A 25177-nucleotide genomic window follows, 5' to 3' on the forward strand; every position below is an offset into this window, starting at 1 on the left:
GCTCTGCGTGGGTGTCAAGCCCTTGCCCAATCGAAAGGAGCAATCGCGTCCATGGTTCAGTAGCCATGACTGGCTACTAATTAACCCACATGTCAAGATTTGGACTCGCAACCGGTTGATCGGTCGAGCTGTTAAACTAGGCTATAGTCTACGTTCAAGTAATACGTTTGCTTATTTTAGCTGTAATGGACCTACTAATAGAGCATCTGGCAAAGCAGGACGAATGGAAAATAGTTCATGGAAAGTAGTGATGACACGCTTACATGAAAAACGGGAGAAAGGGATGGCCTATAAAGAGACTAAAAAAGCAATGTATTAACTCTCCTCATTTGTTAAAATAATAGAAAGTGCATTGCTGTGATGTATGTAGCTACATGGAATAGATCTAACAGCTGCTAGTGTCACATGCCAAGTATCATGCAGCCTTTTTTGAATATGCACTGCGGATGAAACGTTGCCGCAGGCGTTCCAAAAGTTATGGACGGAGTTTTGGACTACATTTGACTGACATACTATAAATGTATGCCTACATGTAGTATCCATGCCACATGCCTTAAACCTATTTGAACCACCGCTGACTAGTAGTGAGTGGCAATCTATCCATTATGTCCCCAAGCATAATGCAATGATGCAACCTAACCTCTGTGTTAAGTCTGTGTTATTTTTGTTTGTTGTGTCTTGCAGGCCTAACACAAATATGGAAGTGTCTTTATATCATGCACTATCGATTTTTAGGCATATTTGAAAGTTTAGGCCTACTTGCACCCACAAAAAAACACTAGCTTATATGAATGCAATAAATTGGTTTGGCTTTGTTTGTTGTTTTTCATTTTTTCCAGCTTCCGTATTAGGATAGCCAGAGGGTAAGTTTAGCTATTGAAAAAACAGATGCTGAAACAAATGCCATCATGGGGGCACCGTTGATATGCATCGTGTGAAACTTGTCAGGTTTCCATTTGACTGTCTTGCTGATGATCAGTTGTTTTGTAGACTGATTCTGGTACCTTAACAGCTCTGACACCTAGTGGTTAATATATAAATGTACAAAACTGGCCGGATTATTTGGGCCTGATGCATCCATCATGGCGAGATTTTGGTTGGCCTACAGTGTCATTCGCATCGCACACACAGTCTTACTTGTATGGTTAACTAGGGCATTGTTCCCAACTTAATTTCACAGAGCTAGCAGAGTTTCGGAGCTATTCAAAACATGCTGCCATTAGTTTTGCACGCAAAAGTCCAGGCACACACACATATCAGCACAGAATATCCAATGTTCAAGAGATGTTATTTGTATAGCTCCCAGGCTGCATCTTGAGATAAAAATAGATGCTTTGCATATGAAGTGGCATGTATTTGACTTATAAAAGGGACCTGGGACAGGCAAGGGAAATAGTTTCTCTGACTTCCCCTATTTACAGATTATGATTGTCTCTTTCAGGGAACTGAAAAACAGCAGCAGCAGAACGAGGAGCCTCAACCTTCCCCAGTGCGGTACACTCCAGGGTGGGCAGCATGTGGTGCTTTCTGTTGCGTTGTGTGTTATGTTTCCCGGGTCTGCTTTGCACCCTTCCAGCAGCGACTCACCAGCCCCTGCATGAGTACTCCGATGGGGACGTCATCATCGGTGGGCTTTTCCCGATTCACTTACAACCCAATCAAACCTTCCCGTCATCGAGGCACGTCTCGTGCAACGAGTGAGTACAGCCAAACTCAAATCAATTAATAATGTTTTTTTTTTTTTTTTTTACATTAACCGTCTTTCCTTGTTGATTTTTTGTGCAGGTATCATTTTCAACAATTCCTAGCTGCGCAAATGATGATATTTGCGATCAAGAGGGTAAACCAGCGCAGAGCTCTGCCTGATGTGACACTTGGCTACGACGTGTACGATACCTGCGGGGATGTGTCCCTGGCCATGCGGATGGCCCTCAACATGTCCATCGACCAACTGGACCCCCATTGCGGGTTGTTACCTGGAAGGAAGCCCAGTTCAGCGCCCGACCCTCGAGTCAAAGCAGTGATCGGCGAGGGTTCTTCCGAAGTGTCCATCGCTGTTGCACGAATATTAACCCTGTCATCGATCGCCCAGGTAGGGGATTATGTCAATGCATTTGGTTCTCTTGCTTTATGTAGACAAAACGATATTAAAGCAGACATTAGGACCACATACTTGTAGCGCTAACCGTCAGTTTCTGCTTCCACACACACACACACGCGCGCGCGCGCGCGCGCACACACACACACACACACACACACACACACACACACACACACACACACACACACACACACACACACACACACACACACGCGCGCGCGCAAAAGAGTGGTCAACACAACATGTTAAGTTATATACTTTTCATTCTTTTTTGGGCTATTCTCTTCTAGAATCCTTGGACGATACGTCCCATCCACTGAGCGCGTGGAAATCATGTTCATGGGTGGCACTACAGTTGTGCTAATCAGTGCAATCCCCTGTAGTATGTCGCAATTGCACCAGTGCAACAGTACGTAGACTACTTTGTACGGGTTGCTGCAGTATTATACGTAGTAGGCCTACAAGTAAAAAATAAAAAGTATGCGATTTGGAACGAGGAATGAGGCTGCGTTCCAAATGCTTCGTGAACCGCCTCCAGAGGGCATGTGATGTCCGTTTATCCCTTTTTTCTCTGAATAAACCACATGTTGAATACTCACTACTCTGCGAGTCAAGCCCCAAACCACAGAGGAGGAAAAAGTACGCTTCATATAGGCTCATGATCTATGATCTAATTCCTAATGAGATAAAAGTTTTCTGTGAGAAGATGAAAACCACCATCAATCAGAATAAATGAGCATTGAGGAAGGGGTAGGACAGAATATCGATACGGCGATATATCGTCGCCCTTCTTCGTGCGATATGAGAATCGATACACTGGCGACAAATATCTATCTGATATATATTTATATAAAAAAGTATACATAGCCTATATATATTTGTAAATAATTTATTTTGCATTTTTATGCCTTATTACTGAAGAGTTAGAAAGGGAATATTGCCACAAATATCGATATTTTAAATAATAAAATAAGGCGCTCTAAACTGATTTCCCTGCTCCTTGAGGTGGCGCTCAACACATGAATGAAGGAAACTTGAACGGAAGTTAACTAACCAAACACGAGTAACGGAAAAACTCAGTATGGACCATGTATAAAGACTGAAACCCAGCACTTTACCTTTTCACATGTGTTTGTATTCATCGCTAGAAATATATTGCGATGTATTGTTATAGGATTTTCTAACAATATATAGAACATTGCAGAATCGCTGCATCGCGATATTATCATAATCGTTGGCCATGTATCACATATCGTATCGTGAGGTACCGTGTGATTCCCACCCCTAATATAGATGCCTAAAATTAAGTTTTTGTGTGTGCTTTGTGTGTTTGCTGGACCCAGATTAGTTATGCAGCAACCAGCGAACTGCTCAGCAAGAAGGCCAAGTTCCCCACTTTTCTTCGGACAGTGAACAGCGATGTGCTGCAGACCAAAGCCATGGCAGAGCTTGTGAAGACGTTCAACTGGTGGACGGTCGGAATCGTGGGCAGCGACGACGAGTATGGCAAATACGGCAGCGACGGCCTGGTGGATCGTTTCAATGCCATGGATAATGTGTGCGTTGACTTTAAGTTCATCCTGCCTGCCCACTTAGACCTCAGCGATAGCAGTGCCCAAAAGCAATTAACTGAGCTAATGGACACTATTGGAAACTCGACCGCCGAGGCTATCATTCTGTTCACCAGAGAGTCAAACGTGAAGCTTGTTCTGGAAGCCGCCATTCAGAGGAACCTGAACAGAACTTGGATCGCTAGTGATACGTGGTCCAACTCCTCTGACATCAAAGAGCTCCCAGGCATCGAGGCAATCGGGCCCTTCTTTGGAATCGCCTTTAAAAGTCACATTGTTGAAGGCTTTGCCGACTACGTATCTTCAATGGTCGAAGAAAAATCCTCAAACCCCTTATGGGAGTATCATAAATTGAACCATCCGCCCTGTCAAAGTGCCCCTCAAGAGAAGCTGAATTGTTCACTAACGGCGAGCCAATGTATGGAAACGAGATGTCTGGTGCATTACATTTTCTGGGATTTGTCCCTCAATATCTACTTGGCAGTCGAAGTAATAGTCAATGCTCTGAGTAGTCTAATGAAGTGTGACAGAGAAAAATGTCAACGAAATACCAGCTTTACGGCATACGAGGTAGGCTACATTGAGGGTCTTTCAATAATCAAATTTATATTGAAAACACACCAATATATTAGGATGGATCTCCACTGTGTGGGTCTGGGTGTGGGTGGGTTTGTGTATATGAGGGGAGGGGTCAGGGATGTTCCCTGGATGGATTGAGTCGTGGATGGGTCGTAATGGAATAAATAGCTGTAGTAGAAAAGTTACATTCAGGTTTAAAGAAATCCAATAATGTTTCATACACTATTTGATTCTACCCTCCATATAAGGTCAAATGGAATATCCTGTTAAACGTGTTGTCTGATCGTATCTGTTGCTACAGCTATTGAACGAAATCAAGAATGTCAACCTCACCGTGAATGACACAAACATAGTGTTTGATGATAATGGAGATCCCATGCTTGGATATGACATCGTCGCATGGAACTCGCCCAGTTCGGGAACTATTGGAGAGTACCTGCCAGGAAGAAAGATCACTCTCCCCCCGAATCTTGTTGCAAAGATGGCTAATGTAACGGTGAGAACAAAGTGTGTGTGTGTGTGTGTGTGTGTGTGTGTGTGTGTGTGTGTGTGTGTGTGTGTGTGTGTGTGTGTGTGTGTGTGTGTGTGTGTTTGTGTGTGTATGAAATGATAGAAACATAGATATGTACATTTAAACATAATTAATTTACCATTTTAATGAACAGTGAATCGCTTAAACTGAGTGGTTGACCAATTTGAGTTGATTCTGTCCTTCCCCCAAAGTTCACTGCTTTCAACTGCAGTAAGGCCTGTCCAGTGGGACAGGAGCTGAAAAAAAATGGAATGAAATGCTGCAAGCACTGTATTGTGTGTAGTGACGGTTATGTTTCCTCTGAAATTGGTAAGCAATCAGTACTTATATCATGTAACAAAGTATAAAGAGGGAATTATACTCATTTGTTATTATTGTAAATGGCGAACTAAATCAATGTTTTTCTAATCACATTTCAATTGTAAAGCCTTCCATTCGCTTTGTCATGTGTTAATATGTTGTCTTATGTTGATGTCACCCAAAAGCATATTGGCAAGGATAATTTACATTGATTGCATGTTTTCTGCAAGCCATGCAACTTTTGGTAGATAGATAGCCCTGCTCAATTAAATAATGTATTCAACAGTCAGTGAACATTTTTGCAGGTACGCAGAATTGTACAAAGTGTAAAGAAGGTGAGTATTCATCCTGGGAACGTGACAAGTGTTTGGTTAAAGGACATGAATTCCTTAAATGGAAGAACCCCTTTATAATTACCCTGTCGATCTTCAACATAATCGGGATTGTTGCCACCGTTGTGGTGGGTGTTATACTCGTGGTTAATCGAGGCACTCCCATTGTGAAAGCCGTTGGCGGCTACCTGTGTTTCTTGGAGCTTTTCTCCTTACTCGCCTGCTTCTGCCTGAGCTTTACCTTCATAGTGAAACCCTCTCCATTATCCTGCATCACAGGTATGCCGCTATTTGGGATAGCTTTCACTCTCTGTGTTTCCTGCGTTCTGGCCAACCTCCTCCAGATCTTCGTGTGTTTCACCTTTTCCCAGAATATGGGGGGCTGGCTCAGAAAGGTCAACCAGCCACCGGCTGTAGTCGCTATTTTATTTGGGGTCCAGCTGGTCTTGTGCTCAATATGGCTAGCCGTTTTTCCACCGTCTCTTCAAAGAGAACCACATAAGAAAGCCTTCGAACTTAAGTGTGATCCTACATCCAAAGCTCTATTTGGTGCTGTTTTAAGCTATGTGGCTTTATTGGCCGTAGTCAGTTTCCTTTTTGCATTCAAAGGAAAAAAACTGCCAGATCTGTACAAAAACGCCAGCTTTGTCACCATCGGCATGTTGCTGGTTTTGGTGGTGTGGATCATCTTCATACCAGTGTACCTGTTCGGAGACGGGGTCTACACAGAGGCCATCAAGGCGGCGGCTGTCCTTGTGTCCAGCCACAGCATGCTCTGTTGCCACTTGGTCCCCAAGTGTTATATCATGGTGTTCAGGAAGGAGCTGAACGACGAGAAAGCCATCACTGATTACATCAGGAACCACTTTGAACAGAAAGGCATTAATGTTTTAAAGTCATAATTGTGATGTCTCCTCAGATTCTTACTATCACCTGAACTCTTATTTTTCTAAGATCAGGTTGGAATTGGTCTGTTCAGTGGATATAATGGAGTTGTAATGTTGATCTCTGTCTTAGCCCTGTTTATTGTAAATAAAAAAATGTAATTGCATCTGAATACCTGTGAATAAAGCATGCTTCCCATTATAAGCCACTACCTATAAATCAGTTTATGCTTAACAAGGACAGTGTATTCTGATAAATATTGAGCAATAAGCCTTCAGAGACACCATTAAAAGTTTGTTTAAGGCTATATATCAGAAAAAATGAAGGGAGCAGTGTTCAGTCACACCAGAGTACTTGGATTCCTGTTAAGCCCCGGCAGTATTTTGTTTTTTTTCGCCTATACACATACCCAAATGGAAAAGCTTATAACACAGTAACCCTAAGTCCTAGATGGATGTATGATACTTCATTTGAAAGCTGACAAGCTCTAGTTTCTGTAGATATGTATTTGGCATGTATCATACACACAACCTAAATGACATCAGTTCAGACATGGCTCTAAAGCAATTTTTTTTGTCTTCGAAAATAATAGGTCATAATTGAACTACAATAACTAGGATGTGCTTTATATGTAAGGCATATGGCAATATGCCAAATACCTTCTACATCATGCCAACTACACCTGGAAGAAATTTTGGAGTTCTAGGCCTAAACCTTGGGGAGTTAATGGAGTTTTTATGGTGTGTTGTCACTGGCGGCACAAACCTCTCCAAAATGTCTCCAAATGGCCAAATTGTGCCAAATGCATTTACTCTACTTCTGTGACACTGGAAACATTACTGAAGCATTTTGGTGACTATAAAACCTTTCTCCGTGATTCAAAACATAATTTTTTCACACATTCATATTGAGATATTGGCCATATCATGAAAATATGACAAGAACTAAATATGAACAATATATGCGCAAAATATGCGCAAAGTGAGTTGTCTGCCGTGTTGACGCAGCTTTATATCTCGGCTCATACGTATCACAGCTGGACACGCCTAGCAGCGTTGGAAAGGTAAACTCATTGGCTAGAAGCCCAAGTGATTGACATATCAATAGCCAATACGCTGTCCCTATACTAAAGCCGCGAAACAAAGTAAACAAAGCCCATTGGCCCTTCGAACTGGGAGCGCTCCATCTACTTCACGGGCTGTACCGGAGTGAAAACTGAACAGAAAAAGACGGGGACACTTTTATTTTGTAGCCAGCAAAGTGATGAAAACAAGCATATCCAACAACTGCATGCTGGAGCTAGAGAAAATATCGATACGGCTGCGAACGTCTGTATGTTAGTTGACGAACAAAGTTTGGAGATGGTAAACAAATGGACTTTACACGACGATATTCACAAGCTGGAATAATTTTATGAAAAACCATTTGGATGCTTTTGATCAGTGGATTCTCACGGACAATTGGAATATAAATAATTGAGGAATGGACACATATTACGGTTCTCAGATTGCTTCAAAGGTAGGGAGTCACTCTGTTTTCTGGCATTTCCGGTTTACCATGCTGGTTAATATCAATATTTATGGTTTTGTGCTCATGATTTATAAAAAAAAAACAACCGGATGAATAAATTGTGGAGATTCTACCCTTTCTAACGATGTATAGAATGTCTGTAATGATGAAAGTTGAAGCGGGTTATGTCGCTGCGTAGTGGAAACATGTCGTCAACAAACACAAATCGCCCACCGGTGGGCGAATGGGTCTTAAGAGGATAAGAACAAAGTGGCATTCAAGACATTTGTGCCCACCTCCTTCAGTTGGGCCTGTATGGCTCCACCAGCGACCACTGGTTTTATTTGAATGGCTAGCTATACTTTAACTTAATGTGCATCAATTGAATGTGGTAAAGAGAGTTAGGGTTATATCATTGAGTATATGATGATTTTTTCTGAATTGTTAATTTCTTTCACACTGGGCTAATAAATGGATATCTTGTCCTTTGCTTCTGGAAACCTGTTTTTGCTTTCGGAGTCTACGTAATATAATGTATTGGCCTTTATCAGTTTAAGTATGGAGAAAAAAAACCGGGTGTAACTCATGAAGTAAATCAAATATTTCAGGAAAGTTTAACGGCAGGAACTGAATTGTCCCTCCACAGCTAACCCCATGTTTAGCTCATTAAATTTGTCATGAGGATCGACTTCTCAGTTTACACATGATCAGGAAATAAAGTATCATACATGCCGTTTTTTTTTTCTAAGGATCGACTTCTCAGTTTACACATGATCAGGAAATAAAGTATCATACATGCCGTTTTTTTTCTAAGGATCGACTTCTCAGTTTACACATGATCAGGAAATAAAGTATCATACATGCCGTTTTTTCATTTAGAAAAGAAGATCATTAGAAAGAAATACAAAATTCTCAAATTTCCATAGGAACGCGATATAAATGCAATCCCATCTCCATTGATCCATTTTAAATCGTATTGTTAATCAATTGGCTATAACATGGTCACTACTGTTGACCAAATAAGTAATCATTAAACATATCTTAAAGAAAGTTAGCCATTTGAGTCCCTATATTTTATAATTAATCAGTGCTGTACAGAAGTGAAGAACGATCATGTAGCAGCAGTTCTTGATATGAATGAAGACACCCTCTTAATGGAATAGAGGGTTCTCAGATCAACAGGATCCAAAGTTTGACGTATAAAATCCCCCAAACAAACATAACCTGCAATTACGATGTCACAAGTAGTTGATCTGTAACGGCATGGGCGGCACAGTGATATTTTTTCAGATATCAGCTTTTGTAAAAGAAGACCCATTGTGCTTCTGTGGATAAACCGACAGGAAATGCAGCCACTTATGAATAGGGTTAGAGTAAAGCTCAACTCACCAGGCAGGGCAGGACGTTAGAGGAGGCGGCCACTGTGTAGGCCCCCATGTTCTCAAACAGGAAATATAAAATACAGAAAACATAAAATAAACAATCAACAAAATCTGAAAATTATAAATAAAAAAATCTAAAAGCTGTTTATCTTACCGCGTGCAAAATCGGGAGGCATTCAGCATGGTCGTAGAGGATACAGCTGAAGGAACCATACACTCCGTCATTGACATAGTACATCATTGTCTTTTCGTTGGTCTCATCGGAGACCAACGAAATACAGGGAAATACTTATCCAGGGCTGGGTTGATTACTGCTGTGATCTTTAGTAGGAGGGGAGAAGAATGTCATTTTACTATGCCAAGCACAATAAGGCATTCCTAGCTAATTATGTTTAAGCAAAAATTATGTCTTAACTTTGTCCACAAAGTTTACTTTGATCGCATAAAACCACCATAAACAGATAATCCAGTGTCTGGGCCCACTAAAGATGATGATGACCAATGACCAATGATCAATGACCATGAAGATTTCTGAGGAAATTGATAAATTGCCTTATCTATTATTTTATTTTATTGTATGACAATGTTTATATGTGAAGCACTTTGAGCAGGGCCGGCCCAAGCCTTTCGGGGGCCCTAAGCAGAATTTGATATTGGGGCCCCCCCTCCCACCTAGCGGAGTCATTTGCGCTCGACGATTATTGACAAAAATGTCACACTACAATGATTTGACAATGAATTAATTGACATTATCAATTGTATTAATACTGAATTACGTAGATGTGATTTCCTGTATTTTTTATATGGCCAGCTGGAGAAGGGAAATACCTAAATTTAAGCATATTCATAGCATCTTGCTTTTTGACTTATTGAGATGGTGACTTGGGCTTGGGCTTCAGTGCCCCTTGACCTCTTGGGCCTGGAAGGCTCATTCAGTTGCCCTCATGCCAAAAATATTCTAGACTTTTGTCCCTTGATAGACCCCTGTATTATTATAGTCGTTATTTACACCAAAACAGTCACCTTTTAACCTTAGAGGGCACTTAGATCACAGATTTATTTTAAACTTTCATATTCAAAGTGAAGCATCAAGTGTGGTTTACTGAAGTTAAATTGTAAAATAATTAAATACAACAGCATTTGTATTTTTTTTTTAAAGTATCAGTTTAATAAACAGATCTTTCAACAGATTTGTAAATGTGCAATCTTAAACTGAAATCAAAATACACAAACATTAATATTATCAAAAATAACATTACATTTTTTTTAATTATTTTTAATTATAAAATTTCTTTTTCGATAGGGGGCCCCCTGGCGGTCAGGAGGCCCCAAGCGCCCGCTTGTATCGCTTATGCCTCGGGCCGGCCCTGACTTTGAGTCTGCCTTGTGTATGAAAAGGGCTATATAAAAAAAGTTGCCTTGCCTTGCCTTGCCTAAATCAAACACATGTTCTTCACCGCCATCTGGTGGCTGTACGTGTATTTGCAAGTATTTGGGTTGGTGTCATACAATTACATTTGCGCTGAACTTGGAACTGGAATCGGCATACGCTGTGTTCTAGCTTTACTCACTCTCAGACAAGTAGTATCCACATTTAAAATTTCACTTGAACAACAATCTTTCTTTTGGCAGCAAGCTGACATAATATAGTACAGTATATCTCCACAACTGTAAACTGCCATTGCAGTTGTGGAGATATACTCAATTTTATTTTCTGAATAAAAATAAAAAAAGTTTTCCCTGTGGTATCGAAAATCGATATTTTTTAAGGTAGTGTATCAAAGGTATAAAATCCAGTATCGTTACAACACTATTAGCTACATGGAAAGGTGATTAATGCTCTTGGAAAAAGAGCATTAGAACAAAAACAAGATAGACAGGTCAAAGGTGAAAATTACCTCTTCAAATTTGAGTTTGTCATCCTCCGAGCCGGGGAACCCTCCACCAATGTCCAGCAGGCTCATCTTGTAGCCAAACTCCTCCTGGGGACAGCAAAAGGGTAAGTGTGTGATGCAGAAGCATTGAACCCACCGGAGAACCAATCTTCAGATAGAAAGGGGCTGAACTCACGGCCATGTTGAACACACAGCGGGCGTCGGAGATGGCCTGGGTGTACGTCGCGGGGTCCCTGCACATGCTGCCCACGTGGAAGCTGACCCCTATGACGTCCAGGCTGAGCTCCTTGGCCCGCTGCAGCAGACCCCGGCAGCCCTTGAGGGTGGCCCCAAACTTCACACTCAGGGGACACACGAGTTGGAGTCGTCTGTGGCGATACGCAGCACCAGCCTAGAATGGGGACAACTTTAAAAACCCTGCGCAAAATAAGAGACATACAGGACTACCCCTGGCGCCAGAGAGAGGAGGGGGCTGTTTAAACTCCTCTCCGCCCTTTACAATGACGGCCACCCACGCCACAGTGCCGTCTGAACAGAGGAGTCCACTGAGCAACAGAGTACGAGTTCCACAGGGAACCCCTAGTCTCTGTGGCAAATTAATTAACACCTCTCACTAGGGAAATGAGTCAGCCACATGCACTCTGCTTATTTGATGGCTAATATGTATATCTATGCTGTGTCAATATTGTGTTTATTCTCTACCATTAACTTTGATTCATTTATTTTGCAAATAAGGTCCACTGGGATCATAAAGTAGCCTGTATCAGTATGACAGAGTGCGATAAAATGCGGGTTACAATGACCCCATGACTTACTTTGCGTTTTCATGGCAGCGTGCCACCTTCAGGAGTTCCACTTCGCTATCAAAGGTCATCTTCTGGACGCCGTGGGCAGAGGCATACTTGATCTGGGAAGCCTGCTTGCAAGGGTTGGCGTAGATGATTCTGCTCGGTGCCACACCCAATGACTCGATTGTGTGGTGCAGGACAAAATTAGCATTATTACCACAAAAAAATATGCATTGAACCATGATGTGGTTCCTACCAGGTATTCCAGATTTGTTATTTTTATTAATCTCTAATCTCGGTTATGGGGTACCAAACTTCAACCATTAATAAACATGATAGGGCATTGCTTTTTTCCGAATGAGTATAAATATGAACATGAAACAAAAAATAAAAACTCACCTTGCTGGCGCAGTCAAAGCCACAGCCCAGGGAGGCCAGGGTTCGCACCACTGAAATGCTGTTGCTGCATTTGACGGCGTAGAACGGAGTGACCCGTGGAAGAGCCCGTGCCCAGCGCAGGTGCTTCTGTCGCGGATGGCGACTAGGGGTGAACAGTACATTAAGGCAAGGCAAGGCAAGGCAACTTTATTTATATAGCACTTTTCATACACAAAGCAGACTCAAAGTGCTTCACATATAAACATTGTCATACAATAAAATAAAATGACAGATAAGTAAAAGAAAACATATGCAAAGAAATTAGCAAAATAGAAAGTTAAAAAGGCATTTTATTATTAAAATAGAAAATAAAGGCAAAGTTAAAAAAGCTTATTAGAAAGTGCAATGTATTTAAGATTTAGCAGAAAGCTAAAGAAAGCATAAAAGTCTTCAGTCTTGTTTTAAAGGTGCTCAGAGTTGGGGCAAGTCTTAAATCCTCAGGGATTTTATTCCAGCTATTTGTTGCATAGTAACTAAATCCTGCCTTCCCATGTTTTGTGTTTACTCTGGGGATAATTAACAGATTGGTCTCAGAGGATCTTAGTGATCTAGAAGGCTTATGTAGTTGAAAATTGAAGTCACCAGTTATAACTAGACAGTCAATAAGGTGCAATGACATCTATGACTTTCAAAATTTTCAAATTAAAGTTTTCTACAAGATCATCAGCAGAACATGGGTTGAGAGGTGGTAGCAAGGAGATGGCCCTTTTAAAAAGTACATTAGAATTTTCATTGATATACCGTTTTTTGAAAGTATTTGATTTTGTCTGTATGTCTGGAATAAAAGATATGTTAAAGAAAACACAAAAGTGGTCAGTGGTCAGGATTAGTCACAGAGAGATCAGAAACATTGAGGCCCTTTGTGATAACCAGGTCTAGAGTGTGCCCCTTACAATGAGTAGCCTCTTTCACATGTTGAGACAGTTCAAATGTGTCCAAAATGGACACATTCCACACTTGTCATTCAAATCACCTGTATAAAAAAAAGCGCTTTGAGTGGCCAATGGTTAGAAAAGCGCTATATAAATGCAGTCCATTTACATTTACATCAGTATGAGAAATGAAGTAACCAGTTATAACTAGACAGTCAAATTCTGTGGCGATGCTAGACAATAATTCTGTGAAGTCCTCGAAAAAATTTGCAGAGTATGTGGGTGGCATGTAAATAATTAATAGGAGAACTCTGGGGGAGCATTTCAATACAGCACTAAGGTATTCGAATGATGGAAAATCACCAAATAACATCTGTTTCCCCAGAAATATATGTTTAAATACAGCAGCAACCCCTCCACCTCTTTTTCCAGATCTACATGCATCAAAAAAGTGATAGTTGGGAGGAGAAGTCTCTATCAGAACGGTTGCACTGTTATTTTGTTCCAGCCATGTTTCAGTTAAAAACATAAAATCCAGTTTAGAAGTGGTAATAAAATCATTAACTAAAAATGATTTGTTATTAAGAGACCTAACATTAAGTAGAGCCATCCTGATGGTGTTGTTGATAGGCTTTAAGGTTGTTTTTGGTTTGGAAGCAATAGATATGAGATTTGTGAGGTTAGCAGTATGTCTAAGTTTGCCTTTGTTTACTCTCTTAGTGGTTACAGCATGAATGCAAAAGTTGCCCTGTTTTGACGTAGGCAACCTTGGGTTCAGCAGAGGGTGTGGGGGGGGGGCTGGGGCGCCATCCTCTTGGGTGTTATCAGCCTGTGTCAATGTGGCGATGCTATCATTGACACAGATGCAAGTTTGATGCCAACATATTTCAGTTTCTTAATTTCAGCTGGAAAATCGCAAAGGGAGGAGACATTGGGGCTGGAGTTGTTGTTGTGGCTATGGGAGAGATGAGGCTGGAGGTCATCGTCGATGGGGGAATGCAGAGGAGGGGGGTGGCCGTTCCTCGCCGAGCCAGCATCAGCGATGGGGGAGGGCACAGTGTTGATGGCGTCGGGCGGGCTGTTGTCTCTCTTCAAGGTCTGTGGGCTGTCTGCTATCTGTGTGTCAGATAGTGGCAGAGTAGATGTGTGGGGGAGGCTGTAGTCTCGCTTCTTCTCAACCTGTGCTCTGACTGTGGCCTGTGCGTCAGACCATGGAGATTTGTGGGAAAGCGAGAAGAGAAGATTGTCCCTTAACAGTTTTGAGCCTAACCTGTTTGGGTGTAGGCCATCTGCTCTGAAAACGATTTTTTGGTGAAACCGCATAAGTGCGTTTCGGCCGACCGTCCAGACGGAGCTGGCAAATCAGGTGCCCGAAACTGCACATTTCGGAGGTGGTTTCAAATCTATGCCTGAAACGCAAACGATGACTTCATTAGCCCCCCACCTGCTGGGGGACGTCAGAGCTGCATTGAATTTTTTATTTAATATTTTTTATTTGTAATCTTTTAGTAGCTTAAAATAAAGCACCTTGATAAATGTAATTACTAACTGTACATTACAAAGTACTTCTGCTCAATTTAAAAGGTTGAATCTCCTCGTGACTGAATGTTTGTATACAGCGCGCAGCCGCGCAGGCTGTATGCGCACAGGCTTGATGCGCTCCACTTTTTTCTGTGGAGAACCAGAGCCTTGAATATTTACTACAGTGGTTCTACAGCTCGATGCGGTTTCGCAATGACTCAGTTTTTACGGAGATATTCCTGAACCGCATAAAACGAAACCGGATCGTTTTCGCCCGTTTCGGCTCCGTGTGGACGGGGCCTAAGTAATTTAATTAATACAAAGACACTGATTTCCTGTTCATATGTAAATATTTGACATTGTTGTAAGTTGTATTTATTTAATTACTTAGTGTGTGTAAAAAGTACTCATAAATCAAGTATAGCCTGCCTAAATTTTTTGTATGCAAACTCATATAGTATATAGTTCACAGGTATGTTTTGATATCAGTAGGTGAAAAGGTCAGGCAGCATAATAGATTTATAGCATCTTTTGAGAGTAATTTCTTTTTATAAAATCAAAAGGTGGGATTTTGGAAAAAATAAGCTTTGTGTTATGCGTGGGGCAGTTAGCTGAGTTCACCAGATTTGTTTTGATATGGGTATGTCAAAAGGTCATGCCGCATTATAGATTTATAGCATTTTTTAACATTAATGAAATTGTATAAAATCAAAAGGTGTTTTTTTGGAAAAAAATAAGCTTTGTGTTATTTGTGGGGCAGTTAGCTGGGTTCACCAGATGTATTATGATATGGGTAGGTCAAAATGTCAAGCCGCATAATAGATTTATAGCATTTTTAAACATTAAAGAAATTGTATAAAATCAAAGGTGGGTTTTTGGAAAATGATAAGCTTTGTGTTATGTGTGGGGCAGTTGGCTGGGTTCATCAGATGTGTTCCGACATCGGTAAGTGAAAAGGTCAAGCCGCATAATAGATTTATACCATTCTTTGAGAGTAAAAAATATTTATAAAATCACCCGATGTGTTTTGACATGGGTAAGTCAAAAGGTCTAGCCGAAGAATAGATTTAAAGCATTTATCAACATTAAAAAATTTAGAAAATCAAAATATTTATTTTTCACAAAATAAGCTTTGTGTTATAGGCAGGCCTTGTATTGACACATCAAAGTTGGTTGGATACAAATTCGTCCCTCGTAGCCAGTGCTAAATAGATTTTTCGAATGTGTCGAATATCCAACGTCCGATATAAAACCAACTTTACAACGCTGTCTCTTCCCGGGTCGTTTCGCCTCTCTCCCCTCTTGCTAATTTTAGATGTAATGGACCTACTAATAGAGCATCTGGCTAAGCAGGACAAATGGAAACTAGTGCAGAAAGTAGTCATGATACACAGGAGAGAAGGGTGGCCAACACAAAGAGACTAAAAAAGCAATGTATTACAATGTATGAACCTACTCACCTCATTTGTTAAAATAACAGCAAGTGCATTGCTGTGATTTATGTACATGGAATAGATCTAAAAGCTGCTTAGTGTCCCATGCCTAGTATCCTGCTGCCTTTTCTGAACATGCACTGCGGATGAAACGTTGCCAGGTGTTCCAAAAATGATGGACGTAGTTTTGGACTACATTCGACTGACAAGCTTTAAATGGCAATCAATCCATCTCCCAAAGCGTTTAATGCAAATGATGCAACCCAACCTAAGTCTGTGTTATTTTGGATTGTTGTGTCTTGTAGTCCTAACAAAAATTTGGAATTGTCTTTTTATCTATCATGCACCATCGATTTTTAGGCATATTTGAAAGTGGAGGCCTGTACTTGCACACACAAAAAACCACTGTAGCTTATATGAATGCAATTAATTCTGTTTTGGTTTGTTGTTTTTCATTTAGTCCAGCTTCCCTTTTAGGATAGCCAGAGGGTAAGTTTAGCTACTATATTGAAATAACAGATGCTGAAACAAATGCCATCAATAGGGGCACCGTTGATAAGCATAGTGTGAAACTTATCTGTGTGCCAACAAAGTAACAAATGGACCTCCGATATATCTTACATTGTGATATGGTTTCCCTTTGACTGTCTTGCTGATGATCAGTTGATTTGTAGACTGATTCTCGTATGGGATGCGGGATTTGGGTTGGCCTTCAGTGCCATTCGCACACACAGCATGTCTTATTTGCATGTTTAGCTGAGGGATTTTTCCCAACTTACTTTCACAGGTTTCGGAGCCATGCAAAACATGTTGCCATTAGTTTTGAATGCCAAAGTCCAGGCACACACATTGGCACAGAATATCCATTATAACATTCGCTTTAATGTTAATATTTATTTATTTTTGCTCCCAGGCTGCAAATTTACCAAAGAATAAGTGCTTTGCATTTCAACAGATGAAGTGCCATAACGTATTTGACTAATAAAATGGACCTGGGCAGGCGAGGGAAATAGTTCCTCTGACTTCCCCTATTTTTATAATACAGATAGGGTCTCTTTCAGGGAACTGAAAAACAGCAGCAGCAGAACGAGGAGCCTCAACCTTCCCCAGTGCGGTACACTCCAGGGTGGGCAGCATGTGGTGCTTTCTGTTGTGTTGTGTGTTATGGTTCCTGGGTCTGCTTTGCACCCTTCCAGCAGCGACTCACCAGCCCCTGCATGAGTACTCCGATGGGGACGTCATCATCGGAGGGCTTTTCCCGATTCACTCACAACCCAATCGCACCTTCCCGTCATCGAGGCACGTCTCGTGCAACGAGTGAGTACAGCCAAACTAAAATCAATTAATAATGTTGTTGTTTTTTTACATTAACCGTCTTTCCTTGTTGTTTTTTTGTGCAGGTATCATTTTCAAGTATTCCTAGCTGCTCAAATGATGATATTTGCGATCAAGAGGGTAAACCAGCGCAGAGCTCTGCCTAATGTGACACTTGGCTACGACGTGTACGATACCTGCGGGGATGTGTCCCTGGCCATGCGGATGGCCCTCAACATGTCCATCGACCAACTGGACCCCGAGTGCGGGTTGTTACTTGGAAGGAAGCCCAGTTCAGCTCCCAACCCTCGAGTCAAAGCAGTGATCGGCGAGGCTTTTTCCGAAGTGTCCATCGCTGTTGCACGAATATTAACCCTGTCATCGATCGCCCAGGTAGGGGATTATGTCAATGCATTTGGTTCTCTTGCTTTATTTAGACCACACGATATTAAAGCAGACATTAGGACCACATGAGCGCTAACCGTCAGTTTCTACTTTTACACACACACACACACACACACACACACACACACACACACACACACACACACACAGACACACACACACACAGTCGCATAAGAGTGGTCAACACAACATGTTAAGTTATACACTTTTTATACTTATTTGGGTTATTCTCTTCTACAATCCTGTGACGATACGTCCAATTCAGTGAGCCCGTGTAATTCATGTTCATGGGTGGCACTACAGGTGTGCTAATCAGTGCAATCCCCTTTACCGGTAAGTCCCTAGAAATTCTGGGCCCCCTGACAGAATTTATTTATCGTGCCCTCCAGTGGGTGTCGGACAATTGATGAAGTGAGCATCCTGTGATTCTTTTGAAAATGGCCCATCTCTCCGGACTTGGACTCATGTGTAGTCAGGTATACAGAGCTTCAATGTTGCCAAAGAAGGTTTTAACCTCTACACTAGTCTGTGCAGCTTGTACACCAACAAGATTGAATGTGTGTGAGGCACAAGGGGAGAATGTTGCTATGGGATTCTTTTTCTAAATTTGAGCTTGAACACCCTTTATTTTGCCTGACATATTTGCACCGTTATCACATCCTTGTCCCCTGCAATCTCCAATGTCTATGTTTAAGTCCAAAAGCACATTTTCCATCATGTCGGCGATCTCTTGTCCTGTTCTTTTTATTGAAATTTCTGAATCGGATGAACCTCTCCGTTATTGCCCATTCATCCTCACCTGTAATATGGTGAACATATCTCAATAGCAAAACATTTTTCTCTGTGTGAGAAATGTCTGGGGTTGCATCACAAATAATGCCATAATAGATGGCCTCCGACCTTCATTGAGGATTTTTTTCAGGACTCTTAGCCCACACAATTTTATGAATTCATTTTGAATTCTTGGACTCGTGTAATTAGTCGGTCTGCTATTTGTGGAAGTTCTCATTTGCTCTAAGCGTTCCTTTAAAATAAGATCAAAACAAGCTAAAAAAATCAAGGGTTCCCAAGAAATGACCATTGTGAATATTCCCTAGTTCTGTGTTTCTACCCCTGAAAGGCAAATTCCTTGAGGCCAAGTGGAGAGTCACCTGAAGTAATCTCTCTAAGAGAGCTCTGTTCCTTTCTACTTCAGACTGCATCTGTTTTTGTAGGTGACAGTCAATGCCACTTGCAGCCATAACAGAGCACTGCAGATTTTTCCACTTTACATAACACTCTCTGTTGGTCCTGTTATTTTCATGGCTTGGAAATTTGTCATACATTCTTCGCCACTTCACAATGCTCATTTTGTATCCTTCAATACTATTCAGGGAACTATGGGAAGAAAAGGAAAAAAAGGAAGCAGGGAATGCAGAAAAGTGCATTCAAACTCTTGTCATGGACTAAACAATCTCTCTTTACCTTTTCCCTGCCATTTAGTGTCTTGGTATATTTAAGGTAATCAGGGAAAGGCTTTCCCTCTCCATCGTTGGGCATCTCCTCATCTTCCCTAACAGCAATCTTTCTGACAATACTTGCCAATCATTGTCAGCCAATCTTTCTGGCCACAAACCTGTGTCAACAGAAAGCAGCTGATCTGGGTCTGAGACCAGTACATGTGGCTCATCTGCCTCTGGCTCACATCTGTCTGACATGTCCCTCATTTCAGCCTCACTTGGTTCCTCCACTTCCTCATCAGTGCTGCTTCTACTTAGTCTGTCCTCCTTCTCCCCTTCTTCTATTTCAACCTCACTGGTTTCTTCTGTGGGTTAATCATGGCTTGAAGAGGGCCCTGATTCTAAGTCACATTATATAATTCAGAATATGTCTCATAATTATCTGAACATATTAAACAATGTTGTCAACAGTCTTTTTGATTTGATTGAGCTGGGCATGACTAAATATGTATTTGTATGTTTTGATTTGCTGCATTAGCCTACAATAAATAGCAGCTATTAATCTAAGGGTACTTGTAATTTTAGCTGACTTAAAACTTAAAAGCCAGCTAAAATGTACAAGTATCCTTAGTTTAATGTCTGCTAATATAGTAATGCAGCCAATGAAAATATTCAAAATCAGTTTACATAAATGTTAACCTCAAAGACTTTTGTTCATGGATTGCACATAGGCTCACCTTCTTGCCTTTCAACTGAGGGGGAATCCTGGGGCTGCATCTGTGCATGAGGGTAGTTTTCATTAGCTAATGTCAACAGCTATCATGCAATGGCTGGCAAGCAGTATGGAATGTTAATCATTGCATTATCTCCATTTATACCATGGTCTGGGTGAATACTCAATTCTGATTGGCTGGAGGGTGTAGGTTAAAAAGTGTTAATTTACGCCTAGGTAAGACGTTGACGCTATGAAGACGCTGTGGCCACGTTGTACAAATATAAAAACCCTCACGATTTTAACTATAAAACAAATTAAAGTATTATTAATTGATTAAATATTTTTATCTTTCGTAAGTGACCATCGTATAAAGCGGGATAGTGCCCTTCGAGGTGTCCATCAACAGAAATGAATGGACTTCGCGGAAGCAACCGCGGAGGACAGTTCACGCATCCGCGTTGCCGTTGTCCATTCATTTCTGGTAATGGACACCTCATGGGCATTATCCCGTACATATGTCAACATTAATACACATTACACCTGACATTTCCTTTTCAGTAGCAATGTAGGCTATTTGTAGATAGGTGGGCTATTGGATATCATGTGAATGGTAATGCAAACGATCTTTTCAGTTTTATCATCCAGTGCAGGCTGTAATTATTTTAGCTACAGTAGTGCTAGCTGCTAGGCTAGGCTTGTTATCAGGTTGTTGGGAAAGTTTAGAGGGAGGGAATATACCTTTCTTGGTAAAAAAAAAAAAAAACTGGGTTACCAACTGTCGACTCCTTTGAGCTCTTTCCTCTCTTTCTTTCCCCTCTTTCCTCCCCTGACAACCTGACCTCTTCATTTCACCGACCGTCCGGCATACACACAACTGATTGACTGACTGCTTTAGACTGCAGTCTGCCTCCGCACTTGCTTCACCAGAATCACCACTGCCTGGCTACTTTGCTCTGCAGACTTGGGCTGCACCAAATAATAACAAATGAGAGGGGTGAAATAGGGTGACTCCTAATGATTTTTTTAAAATTGAGAAATAAACCACATGTTCATTTAATTTCATGTATCGTATCGTGAGGTACCGTGTGATTCCAACCCCTAATATAGATGCCTAAACATAAGTATTTGTGTGTGCTTTCTGTGTTTACTGAACCCAGATTAGTTATGCATCAACCAGTGAACTGCTCAGCAAGAAGGCCAAGTTCCCCACTTTTCTGCGGACAGTGAACAGCGATGTGCTGCAGACCAAAGCCATGGCAGAGCTTGTGAAGACGCTCAACTGGGAAACGGTCGGAATCGTGGGCAGCGACGACGAGTATGGCAAATACGGCAGCGACGGCCTGGTGGATCAATTCAATGTCATGGATGTGTGCGTTGACTTTAAGGTCATCCTGCCTGCCCACTTAGACCTCAGCGATAGCAGTGTCCAAAAGCAATTAACTGAGCTAATGGACACTATTGGAAACTCGACCGCCGAGGCTATCATTCTTTTCACCCAGGTGTCAATCGTGAAGCTTGTCCTGGAAGCCGCCATTCAGATGAACCTGAACAGAACTTGGATCGCTAGTGATGCATGGTCCAACTCCTCTGACATCAAAGAGCTCCCAGGCATCGAGGCAATCGGGCCCTTCTTTGGAATCGCCTTTAAAAGACATATTGTGGAAGGCTTTGCCGACTACGTATCTTCAATGGTCGAAGAAAAATCCTCAAACCCCTTATGGGAGTATCATAAATTGAACCATCCGCCCTGTCAAAGTGCCCCTCAAGAGAAGCTGAATTGTTCACTAACGGCGAGCCAATGTATGGAAACGAGATGTCTGGTGCATTACATTTTCTCGGATTTGTCCCTCAATATCTACTTGGCAGTCGAAGTAATAGTCAATGCTCTGAGTAGTCTAATGAAGTGTGACAGAGAAAAATGTCAACGAAATACCAGCTTTACGGCATACGAGGTAGGCTACATTGAGGGCCTTTCAATAATAAAATTGATATATCCTGTAAAACGTGTTGTCTGATCATATCTGTTGCTACAGCTATTGAATGAAATCAAGAATGTCGACCTCACCCTGAATGACACACACATAGTGTTTGATGATAATGGAGATCCCATGCTTGGATATGACATCGTCGCATGGAACTCGCCAAGTTCGGGAACTATTGGAGAGTATCTGCCAGGAGGAAAGATCACTCTCCCCCCGAATCTTGTTGCAAAGATGGCTAATGCAACGGTGAGAACAGTGTGTGTGTGTGTGTGTGTGTGTGTGTGTGTGTGTGTGTGTGTGTGTGTGTGTGTGTGTGTGTGTGTGTGTGTGTGTGTGTGTGTGTGTGTGTGTGTGTGTGTGTGTGTGTGTGTGTGTGTGTGTGTGTGTGTGAAACTTAGATATGTACATTTAAACTAGAGCTGTCAAGCGATTAAAATATTTAATCGTGATTAATCGCATTAATGTCATAGTTAACTCGCGATTAATCGCAAATTATTTTTCTATGCTAAATATCCCTTGATTTTTTTGTCCCATAATTCTTCTCATTTTAATTCTCCTATCAACATGGTGAAGTGCATCGGCTTGCCTTGTGCAAATGATTTTTTATTGATAACAACATTGGCATATACTGATCACAAAAGGACGATACAAAAAAAGAGCCTATAGTGCAATTAAACGACTGCTTTGAACAAATGTCATTTGAACATAGCAGTCAGGCTACTGCTTCTTTGTTTTGAGCCCCAAAAAAACAACAACGTGCGTTAACGCCGTTAATAACGCGTTTAACTGACAGCTCTAATTTAAACATAATTAATTTACAATTTTAAAGAACAGTGAATCGCTTAAACTGAGTGGTTGACCAATTTGAGTTGATTCTGTCCTTCCCCCAAAGGTCACTGCTTTCAATTGCAGTAAGACCTGTCCAGCGGGACAGGAGCTGATGAAAAATGGATGCTGCCAGCACTGTAATGTGTGTAGTGAGGGACATTTTTCTCCTGAAATTGGTAAGCAATCAGTATGTATATCATGTAACAAAGTATAGTAAGGGAATTATGGTAATTTGTTATTATTGTCAATGGCAAACTAAAACTATGATTTTCAAATCACATTTAATTTGAAAAGGCTTCTATTCTCTTTGTCATGTGTTAATATGTTAGCTAATATTGATGTCACCCAAAAGTATGTTGGCAAGGATCATTTATTGCATGTTTTCTGCAAGCCATGCAACTTTTGGTAGATGGATAGCCTTGCTCAATTAAATAATGTATTCAACAGTCATTGAACATACATGCTCCTACTCTATATCAAAAACAAATAAATGCAAAAAACTAACCCTTTAGAATTTGTGATTATTGCAGGTACGCAGAAATGTAGAGTGTGTGAAGAAGGTAAGTATTCACCCTTGAAACGTGACAGGTGTTTGGATAAAAAACCTAAATTCCTTGAATGGAGGAACCCCTTTATAATTATCCTGTCGATCTTCAACATAATCGGGATTGTTGCCACCGTTATGGTGGGTGTTATACTCGTGGTTAATCGAGGCACTCCCATTGTGAAAGCCGTTGGCGGCTACCTGTGTTTCTTGGAGCTTTTCTCCTTACTCGCCTGCTTCTGCCTGAGCTTTACCTTCATAGTGAAACCCTCTCCATTATCCTGCATCACAGGTATGCCGCTATTTGGGATAGCTTTCACTCTCTGTGTTTCCTGCATTCTGGCCAACCTCCTCCAGATCTTAGTGTGTTTCACCTTTTCCCAGAATATGGGGGGCTGGCTCAGAAAGGTCAATCAGCCACCGGCTGTAGTCGCAATTTTATTTGGGGTCCAGCTGGTCTTGTGCTCAATATGGCTAGCCTGTTTTCCACCGTCTCTTCAAAGAGAACCACATAAGAAAGCCTTCAAACTTAAGTGTGATCCTACATCCAAAGCTCTATTTGGTGCTGCTTTAAGCTATGTGGGTTTATTGGCCGTAGTCAGTTTCCTTTTTGCATTCAAAGGAAAAAAACTGCCAGATCTGTACAAAAACGCCAGCTTTGTCACCATCGGCATGTTGCTGGTTTTGGTGGTGTGGATCATCTTCATACCAGTGTACCTGTTCGGAGACGGGGTCTACACAGAGGCCATCAAGGCGGCGGCTGTCCTTGTGTCCAGCCACAGCATGCTCTGTTGCCACTTGGTCCCCAAGTGTTATATCATGGTGTTCAGGAAGGAGCTGAACGACGAGAAAGCCATCACTGATTACATCAGGAACCACTTCGAACAGAAAGGCATTGATGTTTTAAAGTAATAATCATGATGTCTCCTCAGATTCTTACCATCACCTGAAATCTTAATTTTCAAAGATCAGGTCGGAATTGGTCTGTCCAATGGATATAATCGAGTTGTAATGTTAGTTAATCTCTGTCTTAGCTCTGTTTAATGTAAATGAAAAATGTCATTGCCTCTACAACTCGGTTTGTACAAACAAATTCAGAGGTCTGTATGTGTGTGAGGGATTAGATTTAAAATCAATGGTGTAATTTGAAAGTTTGTCATATAGCCTACATTGATACAGGATGGTTAGCATACTTTAAAAATAATCGACAATATGAATAAAATGTTATTAAAGCAGATATTTTCTGAATGCTATCATGGTTAACCAAAATAAAGTGAATAATTTGCATTATTTCACTCACTGAGGGAAAACGAAGGAACCGTTTATTTAATGGAAAGCTGAAAGGAGACACCAGGGCCTGCCTGTATTTAAGCCTGTTACACCCCTGCCCAGATTCCTCTTATTCGTTTTCTACAGCAATGAAATTCCAGAGATTGTCAGCAAAACAATGTATTTTGACTCCAGCCAATTCACTATTTTCCATACCTGTGAATAAAGCATGCTTCCCATTATATGCCACTACCTATAAATCAGTTTATGCTTAAGGACGGCGTATTCTGATAAATATTGAGACAACATTAAGTTTGTTTAAGGCTATATATATCAGAAAGAATGAAGGGTGCAGTGTTCAGTCACACCAGAGTACTTGGATTGTATAAGAACAAAGTGGCATTAAAGACCCACCTCCTTCAGTTGGGCCTGTATGGCTCCACCAGCGACAACTGGTCTTACATGAATGGCCTGCTAGTTATATCATTGAGTATATGATTTTTTCTGAATTGTTAATTTATTTTACACTGGGCTAATAAATGG

The 25177-nt window shown here is 41.2% G+C and overlaps 2 protein-coding genes and 1 pseudogene across 2 annotated transcripts; 2 read left to right on the forward strand and 1 right to left on the reverse strand.

Annotated features, from left to right (window-relative positions):
* The first annotated feature begins 1500 nt into the window (after nt 1–1500).
* On the forward strand, nt 1501–6508 carry LOC115544531 (G-protein coupled receptor family C group 6 member A-like). Its single transcript, XM_030357531.1, has 6 exons — nt 1501–1697; nt 1786–2092; nt 3445–4242; nt 4553–4747; nt 4975–5092; nt 5389–6508. The coding sequence occupies exons 1-6, from the start codon at nt 1516–1518 to the stop codon at nt 6315–6317; spliced, it is 2529 nt and encodes an 842-aa protein (XP_030213391.1). The 5' UTR covers nt 1501–1515; the 3' UTR covers nt 6318–6508.
* A 2681-nt stretch (nt 6509–9189) lies between these two features.
* Nucleotides 9190–12116, reverse strand: LOC115544250 (ornithine decarboxylase 1-like; annotated as a pseudogene).
* A 5129-nt stretch (nt 12117–17245) lies between these two features.
* On the forward strand, nt 17246–25038 carry LOC115543923 (G-protein coupled receptor family C group 6 member A). The gene is made up of 6 exons (XM_030356608.1): nt 17246–17455; nt 17539–17845; nt 21169–21963; nt 22045–22239; nt 22886–22997; nt 23352–25038. Exons 1-6 carry the CDS (start codon nt 17274–17276, stop codon nt 24275–24277), a joined length of 2517 nt encoding a protein of 838 aa, XP_030212468.1. The 5' UTR covers nt 17246–17273; the 3' UTR covers nt 24278–25038.
* The last annotated feature ends 139 nt before the right edge of the window (nt 25039–25177 follow it).

The sequence above is a fragment of the Gadus morhua genome, chromosome 5, assembly GCF_902167405.1.
Source record: "Gadus morhua chromosome 5, gadMor3.0, whole genome shotgun sequence".
In the NCBI taxonomy this organism is placed as follows: Eukaryota; Metazoa; Chordata; class Actinopteri; order Gadiformes; family Gadidae; genus Gadus; species Gadus morhua.

Coding starts and splice junctions, on each gene's coding strand:
- LOC115544531 (XM_030357531.1), top strand. CDS start 1,516: ATGTGGTGCTTTCTGTTGCGTTGTGTGTTATGTTTCCCGGGTCTGCTT. Junction 1,698..1,785: donor AGGCACGTCTCGTGCAACGA/GTGAGTACAGCC, acceptor TTTTTTGTGCAG/GTATCATTTTCAACAATTCC. Junction 4,748..4,974: donor CAAAGATGGCTAATGTAACG/GTGAGAACAAAG, acceptor CTTCCCCCAAAG/TTCACTGCTTTCAACTGCAG.
- LOC115543923 (XM_030356608.1), top strand. CDS start 17,274: ATGTGGTGCTTTCTGTTGTGTTGTGTGTTATGGTTCCTGGGTCTGCTT. Junction 17,846..21,168: donor CCCTGTCATCGATCGCCCAG/GTAGGGGATTAT, acceptor TACTGAACCCAG/ATTAGTTATGCATCAACCAG. Junction 22,998..23,351: donor ACATTTTTCTCCTGAAATTG/GTAAGCAATCAG, acceptor TGATTATTGCAG/GTACGCAGAAATGTAGAGTG.